General features: G+C 41.9%; 1 protein-coding gene across 1 annotated transcript in view; it reads left to right on the plus strand.

The window, feature by feature from the left end:
- The window catches only part of slc6a11b (solute carrier family 6 member 11b), a 186,711-nt gene that overhangs the window by 128,779 nt on the left and 38,596 nt on the right, over positions 1-19,336 (plus strand). The window contains exon 9 of the mRNA XM_059944061.1: positions 15,719-15,843. Coding sequence (XP_059800044.1) covers positions 15,719-15,843 — 125 coding nt within the window. The remainder of the gene's footprint in view (positions 1-15,718; positions 15,844-19,336) is intronic.

Raw genomic sequence — 19,336 nt, forward strand, 5'->3', positions numbered from 1 at the left:
CCTTCACTGCCGTCCTCCGCCTCCTACCAGCAAGACAATTTGCTGACTCATCCTGGATCCCATAGGCTCTCATCTTCTGGACTAGTTCAGTTCGGTTAATTACAAGTAGGGTCATTATTAAGTATTCATTCATTCGTTAGGTGCCGTGTTGTCTAACGTTGGTGTTCACAGTCTTTCTATGACCACGATTGTTCTCGGCAAATTTTTCTACAGAAGTGGTTTGCCATTGCCTTCTGGGCAGTGTCTTTACAAGACAGGTGACTCCAGCCATTATCAATAGAGATTGTCACCCTGGCATCAGTGGTCACATAATCAGGACTTTGATCTGCACCGGCTGCTCATACGACCATCCACTCCCATGGTTTCACGTGACCCTGATCGGGAGGCAAGGGGGCTAAGTGTATTGCTACAATACACTGAGGTAGAACAAGGTTAAACAATAATAATGCAGAACAAAATCTAACAAATATGGCGAAAGGGCAGTGCAAGTAAACAATAAAGTGCTAAATAGTAATAAGGTAGATTGTGAAAGCAAGAGTCCATCTTATCGTACAAGACGTCTGTTCAAGGGTCTGGTGACAGTGGGATAGAAACTGTGCTTGAGCTTGATAGTACCTGTTTTCAGGATTTTGTATCTTCTGCCTGATTGGAGAGGAGCAAAGAGAGGATAAGATCAAAAGGTAGAATTAGGCCGGTCATTCCATCTGGTCCAATCGTTCCATCATTCCATCATGGCTGATTAATTATCCTCTCAACCCCATACTCCTGCCTTCTCCCTGGAACCATAAGGCTCTTGAACAAAAGGGGATAACTACATTCATCTATTAAGATGTTCCCGATGATCTTATTTTAGGGAATCTTTATCTTGCTATCTCAGGTTCTTGTTATTTATTGCTGTTTATTTATATTTGCATTTGCATAGTTTGTTGTCTTCTATGATCTATTGGATCTTTCACGGAGTCTATTCTATAGATTTGCTGAGTATGCCAAGAAGAAAAAGAATATTAGGGTTGTATGTAGTGACATGTATGTACCCTGATTATACAATTTACTTTGAACATTGAACCTTTGACACCCTTACTAATCAAGAACCTGTCAATCTCCACTTTAAATATATCCAATGAGCTGTCATCCACAGTCGCCTCTAGCAATGAATTCCACAGATTCACCAGTCTCCAGCTAAAGAACTTCCTCCCCTTCTCTGTTTTAAATGGACATCCCTCTATTCTGAGGTTGTGCCCTCTGATCCTAGACTCACCCAGCATAGGAAACATTTTCCTCATCTGCTCTTTCTAGGCCTTTCAATATTTGATAGGTTTCAATGAGATACCACATCATTCTTCTAAACCTCAGTGAGTGCAAGCCTGGAGACATCAGCAGCTCCTCATATGTTAACCCCTTTATTCCCAAAATCATTCTCGTGGATCCTCTACAATACTGGCATATCTCTTCTTAGATAAGGGGCCCGAAACTGTTCACAGTACTCCAATTGTGGTCTGACCAATGTGTTATAAAGTCTTAGCAATACATCCTTGCTTTTATATTCTACTCATCTTGAAATGAATGCTAACATCATATTTGCCTTCCTTACCACTGACTCAACTTGCGAGTTAAACTTCAGGAAATCCTACACAAGGTCTCCCAAGAACCTTCACACCTCTGATTTATGAAATTTCTCTCTGTTTAGAAAATTGTCTACGCCTCTATTCCTTCTACCAAAGTGCATGACAATACACTTCCCTACACTATATTCCATTTCCCACTTCTTTGCCCATTCTTCCAATCTGTCCAAGTCATTTTACAGACTCCCTGCTTCCCCAACACTACCTGCACCCCTAACTATCTCTACATCAGCCACAAATTTGGCCACAAGCCTATCAATTCTATCATCCCAAACATTGACATTAACATGAAAAGAAGTGGTCCCAACACCAACCACTGATGAATACTATTCACAAAAGGCCCACTTTATTTCCACTTTTTGCCTCCTGCCTGTCACCCAGTTGTCTGTCCATGCTAGTATCTTTCCTGTGTGTGGCACCTTGTCAAAGGCCTTTTGAACAAGTAAACTACATAGATGTTGTGTATTTGGACTTTCAGAAGGTCTTTGACAAGGTGCCACACATGAGGCTGCTTACCAAGTTAAGAGCCCATGGTATTACAGGAAAGTTACTGGCATGGTTAGAGCATTGGCTGATTGGTAGGAGGCAGCAAATGGGAATAAAAGGATCCTTTTCTGTTTGGCTGCCAGTGACTAGCGGTGTTCCGCAGGGGTCAGTGTTGGGACCACTTCCTTTTATGCTGTATATAAATTATTTAGATGATGGAATAGATGGCTTTGTTGCCAAGTTTGCAGATGACACAAACTTGGAAGGGCAAGTAGTGTTGAGAAAACAGGTAGGATGCGGAAGAACTTAGACAGATTAGAGGAATGGGCCAGAAAGTGGTAAATAAAATATAATGTTGGAAAATGCATGGTCATGCACTCTGGTAGTAGAAATAAATGTGCGGAGTATTTTCTAAACGGGGAGAAAATCCAAAAATCTGAGATGCAAAGGGACTTGGGAGTCCTTGTGCAGAACACCCTGAAGGTTAACTTGCAGGTAGAGTCGGTGGTGAGGAAGGCAAATGCTATGTTAGCATTCATTTGAGGAGGTTTAGAATACAAGAGCAAGGATGTGATGCTAAGGCTTCATTGGTGAGGCCTCACATTGAGTAAGGCTTCTCATCTTAAAGATGTACTGTCACTGTCCAGAGGAGATTCACAAGGATGATTCCAGGAATGAATGGGTTATCATACGAGGAACATTTGATGGCTCTGAGTCTGTGCATGCTGGAATTCAGAAGGATGAGGGGGGATCTCATTGAAACCTTTCAAATATTGAAAGGCTTAGACAGAGGAGATGTGAAAAGGATGTTTCCCATGATGGGAGAGTCTAGGACAAGAGGGCATAGCCTCTGGATAGAGGGGCGCCCTTTCAAAACAGAGATGCAGAGAAATTCCTTTAGTCAAAGGGTGGTGCATTTGTGGATTTTGTTGCCACATGCAGCTTGGAGGCCAGGTCATTGGGTGTATTTAAGGTTCTTGTTCAAAGCTTATGAGGAGAAGGACAGGAACTGGGGTTTAGAAGGAGATAGAAAAAAGGATCAGCCACGATTGAATGGCAAAGCAGACTCAATGGGCCAGATGGCCTAATTCTGCTCCTATGTCTTATGGTCTATCCACTGACTCTCCTTTCGTTATTTCCACAAAGAATCCCAACAAATTTGTTGTGCAAGATTTCCCCATGAGGGATCCATACTGTCTTTGCCCCATTTTATTATTTGCCTCCAGATGCTCTGAAACCTCATCCTTAGTCATTGACTCCAAATTCTTCCCAACCACTGAAGTCAGCCTAACTGGCCTATAATTTCCTTTTTTGTGCCACCCCCCCCCCCACCCTTCTTAAAGAGTGGAGTGACATTTACAATTTTCCAGTCCTCCAGATCCTTTCTAGAACCCAGTGATTGATGGAAGGTCACTACTAATGCCACCACAATTTGTTCACCTATCTCTTTCAGACCCTGGATTCTATTCCATCTTGTCAGATAACTTATCTACCTTCAGGACTTTCAGCTTCCCAAACACCTTCTTAGTAATAGCAACTTCACTCATTTCTGCCCCCTGATATTCTTGAATATCTGACATACTTCTAGTGTCTTCCACAGTGACATCTCATGCAAAGTACTTATTAAGTTAATCTGCCTTTTCTTTGTCCCCCATTACTACCTCTCCAATGTCATTTTCCAGTGGCCGATATCCTCTCTTGCCTCTCTTTTACTCTTTGTATACTGTATCTGTAAAAGCTTTTGATATCCTGTTGTTTATATTATTGGCTAGCTTACCTTCATATGTCATCCTTTCTCTCCTTATGGCTTTTTATGTTGCCCTCTGTTCCAAATACTCACACTAATTTTTGCTATATTTTATGCTTTCTCTTTTGTTTTTATGCTGTCTTTGACTTCCCTTGTCAGCCACAGTTGCCTTATCCTCCCTTTAGAATACTTCATCTTTAGGATTTATCTATCCTGTGCCTTCCCAGTTACTCCAAGAAACTCCATTTAATTCTGTTCTGTTGTCATCCCTGCTAGTGTCTCCTTCCAATCAACTTTGGCCAACTCCTCTTTCATGCCTCTATAATTCCCTTAACTCCACTTTATTGGTACATCTAACTTTAATTCCTCCCTCTCAAAGTGCAGCGTGAACTCTATAATTTTATGCTAACTATCTCCTAAGAGTTCCTTTATCTTAAGCTCTCTAATAAAATATTGTTCATTATACACACCCAGTCCAGAACTACCTTTCCCCTAGTGGGCATGCCGCTCTAAAAGGACATCTCATATGAATTTTACAAATTCCCTCTCTTGGAGTCCAGCACCAACCTGATTTTCGCAATCTACCTGCATATTGAAATCCCAATGACTATCATAAGGTTGTCCTTCTTACATGCAAGAGAAATCTGCAGATGCTGGAAATCCGAGCAACACACACAAAATGCTGGAGGAACTCAGCAGGCCAGGCAGCATCTATGGAAAAGAGTACAGTCGATGTTTCAGGCCGAGACCCTTCAGCAGGATCTTTTCTATCTCTTGCTGTAATTTGCATGCCACAGGGAGAATGTCTGGAGTGGGTGGGGTCTTTGATTGTGTTGTCTGCTTTACTGAGTCAGTGCCACCCACACCACCAGCCTTTTCCTCACACACATTCTCACCTGTCTACCTAGTTTCCCTCTCCTTTTATTCACCTCTCACATCCCCCTTCCCCACCTGGTACCAGAACCTCTCACTGCCTTTCCGTCTCATTTCATCTATCACCTAACACTCTCTTTCCCATTTCCTGCCCCAGCTGACTCCATCTGCCCATCATCCCCTCCCCATCTGGTTCCACCAATCACCTACCAACCTCTATCCCACCCAGCCTCATATTGTTATACACTGGCAAACTTCCCTCATCTTTCTTGGTCCTGGAGCAAGATCTCAACCAGAAATTTTGCCTTAATAGCTTTTGCTTCCACTGATGCTGCTTTACCGCTGATTTTGTCCAGCATCATGATTTTTGTTTTGTTTTGGTCATCAAATGTTGTTTATTTAGTTCTCCTATCCTGAAAATTACAGAGGTGTGTTGAAAGGCCTAGACAGAGTAACTGTGGAAAGGATGTTTCCCATGGTGGGAGAATCTAAGACAAGAGGGCACAGCCTCAGGATAGAGGGGTGCCCTTTCTAAACAGAGATGCAGAGAAATTTCTTCAGCCAAAAGTTGGTGAATTTGTAGAATTTGTTGCCACGTGTCCCTGTAGAGGCCAGGTCATTGGGTGTATTTAAGGCAGCGTTTGATAGATTATTGATTGGACATGGCATCAAAGGTTACAGGGAGAAGGCCGGGAACTGGGTTTGAGGAGGAGACAGAAAAGAGAATCAGCCATGATTGACTGGTGGAGCAGACTCGATGGGCCAGATGGCCGAACTCTGTTCTATGTCTTATGGTCTTATGGTTTAAATTATCTGGAAACCCATTAGCTGGTGCCTCAAGCAAAGTGGTTAACCAAATTACATATACGAGCAGGATCATATCAGTTTTAAGTTGTTTGGAATTTTTGGCTCATTCCAGAGATTCATATCTTTAACACTGGAGTGGTTTCAATTATAGAACACAGTGGGGGGATCAGCTGAAATGGCAGGGAGGTGTCTGTGGCATCCATTTTGGGAATGAGTATACATCCCTCATTGATGGTGATACTGTTGGTTGACAGCCCATCAAGGCAGTCATCACCAGGGGTTTGACAGAGGATCAGGACTCTTTGGAAATTGACACACTCCAGGAGGTTGTGTGGCATAGTGAGACAGGAGGAAGTTCTTTAAGGCAGTCAGTTTAGTAAAACTGCTTTAACTAAGGAAAGACAGAGATTGTGGAACTTAGTTTAAAAGTTAGGAGTAGTAACAAAAATCTCTCTGAGAATGATGTTCTGTTTATTTCTGCAATAGATACACTGTAAAATTATTTTATTTTGGGCTTTGTCTTGCCCAGGTCATTAGTGATGGCATGATGGCATAAATATCGATTTCTCCTTTCAGTAAAAAAAATACTCCCATTCCTCTCTTCCCCACTTTGACCTTTCACTTCTTCTCACCCGCCTATTACTTCCCCCGGGTTCCCTCCTCCTCCCCTTTCTCCTATTGTCCACTCTTCTCTCATATCAGATTCTTTCTTCTCCAGCCCTTGACCTTTCCCACCCAGCTGGCTTCCAACTTCCAGTTAGCCTCTTTCCCCTCAACCACCTTTTTATTTTGGTGTCTTCCCCTGTCCTTCTCAGTCCTGAAGAAGGTCTTGGCCCGAAACATTATTCATTTATTCATTTCCATAGATGCTGCCTGATCTGCTGAGTTCCTCCAGCATTTTGTGTGTGTTGCTTTAGATTTCCAGCATTTGCTGATTTTCTCAAAGAAAAGAACTGGGACAAATTGTTACTAATCACGGCATTCCCTGCACACAATAAAGGATTTTATTTTGATCCCAAGCTGTGCTCTAGTAATAAAGGGTTTTGGTAAAAGTATCGGTATATGGCATGCATCCAAAACTTTCAATACTGCTCAAACAGTAGAAATTGCACTGGTGACAGAAGTAAAGAGAACAGTATCCCCCAGACACCTAGAACTGTGGGACAGAACACAAAAGGAGGCCACACCATCCATTAATTTGTGTAGGGCAAACTAGTCTGCCTCACTCCCCAGACCATAAGACGTAGATTCACCACCCTGTGGCTAAAGAAGTTCCTCCTCTGTTCTAAAGGGACATCCTTGTTATTCTGAGGCTGTGCCCTCTGGCCCTAGACTCCACCAAGTCCTGCAAACTATTTTACCTACAAATATTTATCCGATTCCATTTGATGCCTGCAATTGTATCTTCACCACTCTAAAGAACATAAATAGGGATGCTGTCCAGTCCGACAGACATCATTCACACAAAATAATTTGTCAGCCCTATACTATTCGCTCTTTATCCAAAGAAGTAACTAGGGCCCTTCCTTTTAATAGTAGTTGATTTCCTCTGGGATGATTCACCCTTTGCTGAAATGTGTCTGTGCCAAACCTTCCGCAAAGGCCTCCTCTGCACTCTTAGCTAAGGACAAGATAATTGGTAGAATTCCCAGGAGCACTAACACCAGCCCCAGGCCCACCTCTCCCTACTTCTTTTTAAACTCAGTGCACTGTAGGGTCAATAGGCTGATTAGGTTCCCTAATTGCTTTCTGTAGTAAATCAGTCTCCAAACGGAGGGTATGACATGACAGGATCTTTCATTATCCCTAGACTCTGGATAGCCAAAGAACAAGTTCTCTGTGTAAAGCTGAAGACTTCCAGTTGATTCTTGAACCTGTGCAGAATTCCTAGGCATATACAGTATAATGATTAAACAATGATTTTAAAAGAAGTACAAAGCTACTGATTACAGTTTAGAATTGTAATGTTCCTTTACATTTCCAAATCTAATAAAACTATTTTGTAACCCCAAGACTAAGGACCAATTTCAAGAGATTTTTTTTTCTGCTTATGGAAATTTGGGAGATTATGTCCCAGGATTTCTTGGGAGGGGAGGATTCTGGAACTTGTCACTTTTCTGCCTACTAGCCTTCCACAAAGCCAGAGTAGATCCTCCAGGTGCAACTTCCTAACCGAAGCTGACTCTGGCCAGATGGATGAGGCCTTGTGAAGGCAGGACCTTTCAATGTTTCTCAGACAAAGATATTTTGGCAGCTGATTAAGCATCTCTCTTATAAAGAACCTTCTGACAAAACTATCAAACAGCTTGAAACTCTACGGTTTGATGTTTAATATTCTGTGTGTTTTTCGCTCATGTTTTGCCGTTTGCGTGATTTGCTCTTTTTATTGCATATTGGATGTCTGATGTTTTCTTTGAATGGGATCCATGGTGTTTCATTGATTTGTGACTACCTGCAGGATGACGAATCTCAGCATTGTTTACTGAATATATACTTTGATAATAAATGCACTTTGACTTTGAAAATTATTTCCGGCTTTTATAAGCACTCAGAAGTTATTAAGATATAATCACACTATTAAACTTCCTTAAATATAAAATAATTAAATATAATTAAATTAATTGTATTACTCATGATTTTTAAAGTTCAAACTTCAAAATACACTTATTATCAAAGTATGTATCCATTATACATCTTGAGATTTGTCTCCTTACTGGCAGCCACAGAACAAAGAAACCCAAGAGAACCCGTTAAAAAAGGCCATCAAACACCCAATGTGCAGAAAGAGATTAAACAGAACAAATAGTGCAAACAATAACAGTAAGCAGATAGCATTCGGAACAAAAGTGAGTCCACCGACACAAAGCCTGGAGCAGGTAAATGTTGCGAAGCAGCGAGTGGAACTGGCCTGACCCTTGCCTCCAGTCTTGACACCCTACTTTTTCCATCTGTCATTTAAATTGGCCAAACATCGGGCCATCCCTTGCTTCGATACGCTCTGAGCCCGGAACCCATGGCCCCCATTTCAACCCCTACATGAACTTACATATCAGCCTGTCACTGAGATCGGGTCTTTCCTCGTTGTCAGCTTGGTGGATGGGCCTCAGGTCTGCCTGGCCTCCGTTCGCCGCGACTCTGCTGTACACCTGCTTGCTTTGACTCTCGACTGTGACTCGCCTCCGCTCTCCTCTCCATTGTTTTTTTTTAATTACCTGAACTTGCCTCTTCCCCCTCACCCACAGTCCTCACCATCTGGGACATGCCCTCTTCTCATTACTATGATCAGGGAGGAGGTACAGGGGTCTGGAGGTGCAGGGTCAACATTTCAGGATCAGCTTCTTCCCCTCCACCTTCAGACTCACTCTTCCTCTTTTGCACTGTTGATATATTTATCTTTTATTCTAACTTAGGGTATTTTTAATCTCTTGCACTGTACTGCTGCCACAAAACAATAAATTTCCTGACATGTCTGTGGTGATAAACCTGATTCTGAGTTTGAAATTAATAGAGTAATTGAACCTGTGCCAGGACTAACTTCTGGCCACTCTCTTTCTCCTCTCTCTACTGGCCAGCTGGCCTCTCCACTCTCAGTTCCTTCCCTCCCACCGGTGCTGCTACCCCACTGAGATCTTCCGGCAGATTTTGTGGTGGCTGACCTTAAGTTATGAGCTGACAGAGTTCAGTACCAAGACTCTCAAAACTTCAAAGTACGTTCCTCAGTAAAGTTCTAAATCGGCACCAATTAAGTTGTCAGTTTTGCAGGGTAACTGTGGGGAAGCTGAGGCACTCTGGGGCTCAGCCTCTGAGCTCAGTGAGGAGTCTGAACAGCAGGTGACTCTGAAAATGAGGGCAAATGCAGACCACTCAGGAAATGCTTAAGCAGGAACCCCAAGCTGTCAGATGATTACTGCCTTCATTTCTCAGGGATGACAGGGTCATTTCATTTCAGTGAGTCAAAACAGTGACATCAGCTTTTTCATTTATGGCCTTATTTGCTACATCTATGATTTCATCGGGAGATAAACGCTGTAAAAAATACGTAACGCACATTTCCACTGGAATTTTGAACCAAGAAATATACCGTATCTTATATGAGCACGTAAAAACTGGCGAAGAGTGGTAATATCTATAAAGCTAAGAAAATTACCACCCACACAGAATATATGGGTGGAATCTGGTTATATTCATCATCATTATTACATGTCATGTTGTATGATGTGGGTGATCATGGTCCCATGGCCATGACTGTTCTTGGCAAATGTTTCTTTAGAAAAGGTTTGCCATTCCCTTCTTCTGGGCAGTGTCTTTACAAGATGGGTGACCCTAGACATTATCAATACTCTTCAGAGATTGTCAGTAGTCGCATAACCAGGACTTGTGATATGCACCAGCTGCTCGTACGACCATCCACCACCTGCTCCCATGGCTTCCCATGACCCTGATTGGGGGCAGGGGGCTAAGTAGGCTCACCTTGCCCAAGGGAGACCTGCAAGTTAGCAGAGTGAAGGCCTGCACCTCCTTTGTTAGAGACGTACCTCCACCATGTTGAGCTATTACCTACCCCATTAATATCAGATCCAAAATCCTTTGGTAGAGACACAACTCCACCTCGCCACCCACTGGTTATATTAAATTTATGCTGAGATTTGTAGTGTCTACCAATTTGTACAAGCAACAATATTAAATTGGTCTTGGTTACTTGGCAGTCCCATGTTAAGAACCTTACAAACCTTTGCTGATATCTATCTATCTATATGTATGTGTGTGTATGCAGTTTCCCTGAGTTTGGGCAAAATAGGAGATTGTTAGAAATCTGTCAACTTAAGGCATTTGTATGTCACATCTAGGGGTCATTTTTCAAAACAAAAGGAAATGATTTTTTTTTCAGTTAGCATGTGGTTTGTATTTTCTTAGTGTAACTTTATGAGTATGTAGTGTCCTTGGATTATTTACCTTTTATGTCTAATTCTTTGTCTTTGGACTTGCCCTGGGGTTTCACCCTTGTGTTGCAGGCTTCTCATTTGGGATCATGGCGATTCTTAAACTCTCTTTATATTTATCACTTTAATTCAATTTGGGGGCAATTGAATTACCAAGGGATTTTCAACGGCTTGCACTGTGGTTGTTGTTTTTGGACGTTATTGCTTCATCTGGATACTGGGGCCGTCTAATTGCTCCCGAAATCCTGTGAGGGGCATGTTGACCCCTCTTTGCTCAGTTATTGTGGATCCTTGTCTGGTGAAACTCTGACCAAGTTCTTCTGTGTATCGTGAGTGATTTCAGTTCTTAAAGATTCTGTGTAGTTTGCCTGAGTTCTTGTTGGCTTAGCTGGTCCATTTCTGCGATTAATCTTTCGTTTGAATTGGCCAAGTCTCTGGGATTCTTGCACTTGTGTTCACGAGTTACCCCGACGATGTTCTGGAATGCGAAGTGCTATGATGAATCTACAGTTAAGAAGACATATCAGAAGATTTATTATTGCCACTGTACAGTTTTGTTTGGCCATAATCCTTGTTTTACTAACAGCTTAAGAGGCTTTGTACAAACTGCTTTTGCATTTCAGAATCAGGTTTAATATCACTGGCATATGTCGTAAAATTTGTTAACTTTGCAGCAGCAGTACAATACAGTACATGTATATAACAGATATAACCATATAATGTATATAGAAACCAGACAAAACTTCTTCGAACTAGATTGTAAAGCACTTAACACACATAGCACACAATAACTTGTGAAGGTAAGAATAAAATCTCCAGATGAATCACACATAAATAACAAACTAAAGTGTGTTAAAATTAGATATTATAAGGTACGGGCCAGATTAACCAGACACACTTCGAATACGATGCAGCCGGGAGTTGTGAATTCTAATGGCCTGGGAGAAGAAACTGTTTCTCATCCCGACCATTCTTGTTTTTATGCATTGGAATCTCCTGGCTGATGGTAGAAAGTTAAAGAGGATGCTGGATGGTTGGGTAGACCCCTGGCAAAAGCCCTGATGGATGGTAAGGTGACCCCTACGATTCTCTCAGCTGTTCTCACAGTCCTTTGTAGAGACTTCTGACCTGCTGTTGAACCGCTCCCATACCAGATGGGAGGCATCTTGTCTGGACACTCACCGGTGCTCCTGTAAAACTTGGTTAAGATCTTGGGGGTGGGGGTGAGCCAATTGCAGAGGGATTTACTGAGGATCTCAGCGGGTCATGCAGCATCTTCGGACCAGTCCCGATAAGTCCAAAAGACATAGGACATAGGAGCAGAATTAGATTATTCAGTCCATCGAGTCTGCTCCGCCATTCAATCCCAGTCAACCACATACAGCTGCCTTCTGGCCATATCCTTTGATGCCCTCTGATCAACTTCTGCATTAAATATTCACATGGACTTGGCCTCCACCACAGTCTGTGGCAAGGCATCCCACAGATGTACTACTCTCTGGCTAAAACAGTTCCACCTTTCCTCTGTTCTGAAAGGTCACCCCTCACTTTTGAGTTTTGAGGCTGTGCCCTCTAGCTCAGGATGCCCCCGCCATAGGAAACATCCTCTTCACATCCACCCTTTATAGTCTTTTCAATGAGATCCTCCCACATTCTTCCAAATTCCTGTGAGTGCAGACTCAAAGCTGCCCAACGCTCCTCACTTGTTAACCTTCTCATTCCCAGAATCATCCTCATGAACCTGCATCACCCTTGACGCCCTTACTAATCAAGAATCTAACAGCAGTTGGCTCAAAGCCATTGCAGCTCAGGGTGTTCTAGAGTTCAGGGTTCGGAGTTCAGTTCCAGCACCAGTTTGTAAGGAGCGTCTGTACGTCCTCACTGTGGAATGGGTGGATTTTATTGGGGACCTCTGATTTCCTTTCCACAGTCCAAAGGCATACTTGGTAGGTCAATAGGGTCACTGTAAACTCTCTAGTGATTAGGTTAGGATTAATCAGGTTTGTTGTTCGCTGGGGTGGCATAACTCGAAAGGGCCAGTAGGACATACTCCATGAGGTATAACTGAATACATAAACTATCACCCCCTGCTTTAAATACACACAATGACTTAGCCTCCACAGCCACGTGTAGCAATGAATTCACTACCCTCTGATGAAGAAATTCCTCCTCATCTCTGCTCCAAAGAAACATCCTTATATTCTGAGAATGTTCCTCTGGTCCTAGACTCCCAAACTGTTAGAAGTATCCTCTCCAAATCCATTCTATCTAGGTTTTTCAATATTTGGTAGGCTTCTCCCCTTATTCTTCTAAACTCTAGTGAGTACAGGCCCAGAGCCATCAATTGCTTCTCATGAATTAACCCTTACATTTCCCAGGATTATTCTAGTAAATCTCCTCTGGACCCTCTCCAATGCCAGCACATCCTTCCATAATATCAGGCTCAAAATACCATCATCAGTTTTGGGCCCCGTATCTAAGAAATATGCAATACAAATGTGGTTTGACCAATCCCTTAGAGTCGTAGTCATAGAGTCATAGAAAAGTACAGCACAGAAACAGGCCCTTTGGCCCATCTAGCCTATGCTGAACCATTTAAACTGCCTACTGTCATTATGAAGTGCCAGTTGATGTTTGCTAAATTAAAGATATTATATAAAGTTGCTGTTGTTGCTGATGATTAAGGTAGGTCAGTGAATAACCAGAAGGTGGAAGTCAACATGAGCCACTGTGAAGTAGTTTGGGACATTCAGGAGCTTCTTGAGTGGAGTCATAGCGTCGTATAGCACTGGAACAGGGCCTTTGCCCTACCCTGTCCTTGCCAACCAGCAAGTTCCAATCTGCACTAATCGCATAAAGCTGCACTTGGCCCGTAACTCTCTTTGCTTTGACAATTAGTCATAGAAAAGTACAGAACAGAAACAGGCCCTTTGATCCATCTAGTCTGTGTCGAACCATTCAACCTGCCTACTCGCACCAACCTGCACCGAGACCATAGTCCTCCATACCCTCTACCATCTATGTACCTATCCAAGCTTCCCTTAAACATTGATATTGAGCTCTCATGCACCACTTGCACTGGAAATTTGTTCCACATTCTCATGGCCCTTTGAGTGTAAAGGTTTCCCATCATGTTCCCCTTAAATTTTTCACCTTTCACCCTTAACCCTTGACCTTGTGTTGTAGTCCTCAGTGGAAATGCCTGTTTGCATTGACCCTATCTAGACCCCTCTATAATTTTATATACCTCTATCAACTCTTCCCTCAATCTACTACGTTCCAAGGAATAAACTCCTGACCTATTCAATCTTCCCTTATAACTCAAGATCTCCAGACCCAGCAACATCCTTGTAAATTTTGTCTGTACTCTTTCAACCTTATTTACATCTTTCTGGTAGTGTGGTAATCTACATACTTCTGATTGTAATTATAATTTTCTCTGCTTCATGCACAGATTCATTTTATGATTATGGCTATTTCCACTCCTCCTGTGTGCGCTGTTAACTGTGTGAACACATACTGCATAGCTCACTGCAGACCTCATAGTAAATTAGGCAGCCACGTCAAAACCCGGCATCTCCAATCGTATTAAATGTTTATGGGAATGGCTACTGAATGTTCAAAGCTCAAATTATATTTATCATCCATCGTGTTGTGGTTGTCTGTGGGAAGAAAAATCCCAGGGTTGTTTACTGTATATAGTGTAGTGTAGGCCTCCGTTAGTCTCGATAGACCATGGATTTACACCTTGGAAAGTTTCCAGGGCGCAAGCCTGGGCAAGGTTTTTTTTTATGGAAGACCTGCAGTTGCCCAAACTGCAAGTCTCCCCTCTCCACGCCACCGATGTTGTCCAAGGGAAGGGCATCAGTTACTGGATATGTACTTCAATAATAAATGCACTTTGAATGTTTCTGAGTTATTTCTTCTATAAACAAAATAATTAAACATATGACAGTTATTAAAATATGATCACACTATTAACTTTCCTTAAATATTAAAATAAATTAATTCTAAAGTTCAAACTTCAAGGATCAAGGTGCTTTTATTATCAAAGTATGTATACATTATACAACCTTGTGATTTGTCTCCTAACAGTAAGACACAAAGCAAAGAAACACAAAAAAAAAACAGAAAAAAAGACTGCCACCAAACTCCCCAATGTGCTGAAAGAGAAAAAAACAAATCATGCAAACAATAAACGCAAGCAAATAGCATTCTGAACTGAAGTCTGCAATGTTGGGTGACTATGAATGAAATCTGCCCTTACCCAATGTAGATACTCTTACAACGTGTTTGGTTTTCCTCTCCTCATGCCCGAAAATCAGCTGGTGTATATCATACAATCATTAGCTGTTGGTGCTAACAATGATGGGCTTAGCTGGAGTACCAGAACAATATGTAAAGGTTTTATTATATATAATATATAAACATATATATTTATATAATATATTCTAATTATTATATCACATAATACTAGCACGGCAGCATAGTGGTTCGCACAATGCTTCATTGTACCAGTGACCCATTTTCAATTCCCATCACTGCTTGTAAGGAGTTTGTATGCTCTCCCTGTGACCACGTGGGTTTCCTCTGGGTGCTCTAGTTTCCTCCCACAGTCCAAAGACTTACCAGTCGGTAGGTTAATTAGTCATTGTAAATTGTCGTGTGATTGGGCGAGGGTTAAGTCACGGGATTGCTGGGCGACATGGCTTGAAAGGCCAGAAAGGCCTATTCCGTACTCTATCTCAATTAGTAAATGAATATTATACTACTTCTTTTATTATTATTTCATATTATTGCCTGAGGTGATCTTATTTTAGAAATAAGTCTGTGTCACTATTCAGGCTAAAAGTTGTGCAAGATAATTTGGGAGTTTATTAGAGGGGAGATAATATGAAATCGTCTTGACTTTGAAGAGATGGAAACCGTGCTCTTCTATTCAAAATCAAAATCAGAATCAGATTCATTATCACTGGCATATATCATGAAATTGCTGTTTTGCAGCACAGTACAGTACAAGACAAAAATTACAGTAAGTTACAAAATAAGTAAGTAGTGCAAAAGATGAATAATAAGGTAGACCGTTCAGAAATTCTTGCCCATGAATTATTATAATTTTATGCCTAGTATAGCTCTCTTTAATACTGAATATTTTTGGCGCTGTTGCTAGGTTAATTGACTAGTTAACACAGAACTGTTATGAGAAACTGTTATTAAGGAGATGTTTTTTTGTTGTTTTGCAGGGATTGCATAATGCTCTGCTGCCTCAACAGTGGCACCAGCTTTATTGCAGGCTTTGCCATCTTCTCTGTATTAGGATTCATGGCTTTGGAACAAGGAGTGCCAATAGGAGAAGTCGCAGAATCAGGTGGGTTGCAAGCAAGTGTGGATATTGAAAGTGACGTAAATCTCAAGTGTGCTGTTGTGACTATGACAAACCAGTCAAAGCTGAAGGCAGATCAGGGCATCTGCTGATCTTTACATCCAACCTTAGTGCCTGTCTGGTCTCATAGAGTAATGAGCTATACTGAATTGGACATCCTCTGCAGTCCTCTGGATTATCCAGTTCCCTTCACTTCAATAGAAAAGTAAATAATGCTGGGAGGATCAGGGAGAGATGTTGTCTCTTCAACTGTTTACATTTCACATTTTCAGCATCTGCAGGAATTCAGTTTAATTTTAGAACTGGGTAGCAATGAGGACGGTTAAGTGAAACTGAAAGCTAAAACTAGAAATTTGCCACCTAATTAATGGAAATCTAATGTCCCCATCTGGGGTAACTGATACAAATATCTAAAATAATTCTTAAGCTCCTGAGTAGATTTCCTTCCTGGCAGGCCTAGAAACAGTGAATTTTATTCCAGCACCCAAAGTTCAACTGGAACACTTTGCTGGTTAGGCTACCAGATTCTCATTATCCGGTGTGATGTGGTGTTAAGGGAATAGGGTGGAGACCCATTCTACAAACCAGCATCAGCAACAGGGCTGGCAGTACCACAGACCTCCACTGCCCAGCAGTGGCTTAGCTCAGTTTCACAGACCTGAGTCCCATCAGTGTGGCATTCCAAGCTGGCTTTTGGACTTTATCAGGAAGACCTGCATTTCACAAATTACAAAGGTGAATCTGCTCCATTTTCAATTCGATTCATTTTCCGATGGGCATTCTCAGAAAATCTATGGAATAGTAACTATAACAAGGTCAATGAAAATCAACCAGAGTGCAGAAGACAACAAACTGTGCAAATACTAATATAAATAAATAGCAATAAATAATCAGAACATGAGATATAGAGACCTTGAAAGTGTGATCAGTGGTTGAGGGAACGTTTCCAAGACCTTTTCTAATTATTCTGCTTCCAGAGGAACACCCATAGAATGTTCCATGTTACGGCCCGAATCGTTGTCTGGTTGTTCATTTCCATTGATGCTGCCTGACCTGCTGAGTTCCTGCAGCTTTGTGTGTGTGATGCTCTGGATTTCCAGCATCTGCAGAATCCCTTGTTTATGTTCTCTCTCTGCAGTTTCCCCCCCCCCCCCCAGTATGAACATTCACAGTGTTTTCTTTTCAAATAATTTTCTTGATTTCCTTTGGTTCCCTTACACCTTTTTCCTTCCTGTGTCCTCTCCCCTGTTGATCACATCTCTGTTCATTCTGCAAGAGAGATCAGGGTTCTGTAAGGAAGTGGAAAAGACCTTGAGAGAAGAGTGGGGTTGAACGTGATCGAGAATATTTTTCTGCTTTTCAGCTCAGTTAAGCTGGGATACAGCAACAGCAATAAAGCTTCAACGGCAGGTTTATAACTACATACTTACATGTCGAAACATTGCACCATCAAGTGGCAGCAGCGAGGAACTCCTCTGTGCAAAGCAATAAAGGAAGCACGTTTCCATGGAAACCATGTATTACATATTATAGCTTGCCAATTAACAGCTGTTTGGAATTGAAAATAATTAAGTAGCCCAGCTCTGTATCCCGTACTTGAGAATGCCAAATAAAAAATATTTCTACCGTTCATTCTAAGTGAAAACAATATGTCTAACATTAAATAGACGTACATAGTGCCAGTATAGTTCGTGCAATGCCATTACAGCTCAAGGCGTCAGAATTTGGAGTTCAGTTTCAGTATCCTCTTTACGGAATAAGTCTTCCCCATGGACTGTGTGATGTTTTCTCCAGGTGCTGTGGTTTCCTCCCACAGTCCAAAGACATGCCTAGAAGCTGAATTGGTCATTTTGAGTTGTCTCATTATTAGGTGAGGGTTAATCGGGTTTGTTGGGCGTTGCTGGGGCAACACGGGCCAGAAGTATCACTAAATAGTAATAAATAAACAAATGGATTTAGATGGATATAGCTGAGCAGTGTAATGCTGAATTAATAAGGAATTAGATTCACCTCTTTGCAAATTGACAAAAAAAGGTGGGTGTAAGTCCATAAGAAGCCTTCGGGGAGGCAGCAATGTATGTTCTTATCCAGAGCTGTCCCCTGAATCTAGAGTGTGTCATATAATATATTCCATTGGGATTATCACACAAAGCTGAACTCACTTACCAAATACTTCTGTTAGCCTGCTAAGGACAAGTCAGTTTTCATTCGTAAGGAAGTTTATACGTAAATGGAAAGTGCTGTGAGAGGATCAGTGAAATCTGCACCACTCTGATAAATATATAATCCCTGTTTTTTTTCCTTTCTTTCTCACTTTGTCTTTCTCTCTCTCTCTCTCTCCCTCTCCCTCTCGCTCTCTCTCCCTCTCTCTCTCTCTCCCGGTATCCCTCTCCCTCCCCCTCCCCCTCCCTCACGCTCTCTCTCTCCTCTCTCTCTCTCTTTCTCTCTCCCTCCCCTCTCTGTCTCTCCCTCTCCATCTCCTCCCTCTCTCTCTCCCCCATCTCTCTCCCTCTCCCTCCCTCTCTCTCCCTCTCCCCCCCCTCTCTCCCTCTCCCCCCCCTCTCTCCCCCCCCCTCTTCCCCCCCCCTCCTTTTCCCCCTAGAGCTTGGGGCACTTGGCTGCCAGAGCAAACCAGAAGATCAGCTACTAAGATGATTTTCACAAAGAGTAGCCATATTTCATCATTTTTACCATAAAAACCCTGGAAGTGCCCATTAACGGCCTCTGTTGTACTTTTCCAGAGGTTATGGGTTTTAACGGAAGGGATGCAACGCCCTTTTTCCTGCCCCCAGACATTGAAAGAAAGGAAGATAACAATATAATCAGCAATAATGGACTGATGCTGAAGGGAACAAGAGTAAAGCTGGTATGTTATTGGACCAGAAATCTAGACGCCTGAACCAATAATTCAGAAACATGAGTTTTGAATCCCACCGTAGCAGTAGTGGTTGTAAAATTCTTGTGGTAATGGTGTCTGGATTGTTGAATAAAATTAGCTTGAATTACAAATGGCCTTTAGCGACGGATATCATTGCCCTTGCCCCAGCCCGATCCAAGGCTCAGGATTGGCTCTTCAGTTAAAAGTGGGTAATAAGTTGTAGGGGTTTAATGAGATAATTTTCATGGGAGCTGGCATGGACCCAAAGAGCAAAATAGACTACTTCTGTGTCATTTTAGGTTTTAATATATGATGAGAATAAAATGCTGGCCATATAATAAAGATATGGCATGAGAAAGATAACAGTGTTGACATTTCATGTTGAAGCTCTCTCAGAGACCTCAAATATTAATTCTGTTTTTTTTTCCAAATTATTATTTTTCCAAGTGTTTTTTGGTTTATATTACAGTTTATTGATTCCCTGCTTGTTAGTGAATTGTAATCCGGCCTCACTCTGCTTCAGAATTAGAAAGATTTGAGAGAAAAATATCTGGCTGCTTTAAAATTTGCCTCAATTCTGGCAATACTGGATCTTATAAT

This window comes from Hypanus sabinus, chromosome 19 (assembly GCF_030144855.1).
Source record: "Hypanus sabinus isolate sHypSab1 chromosome 19, sHypSab1.hap1, whole genome shotgun sequence".
Lineage (NCBI taxonomy): Eukaryota > Metazoa > Chordata > Chondrichthyes > Myliobatiformes > Dasyatidae > Hypanus > Hypanus sabinus.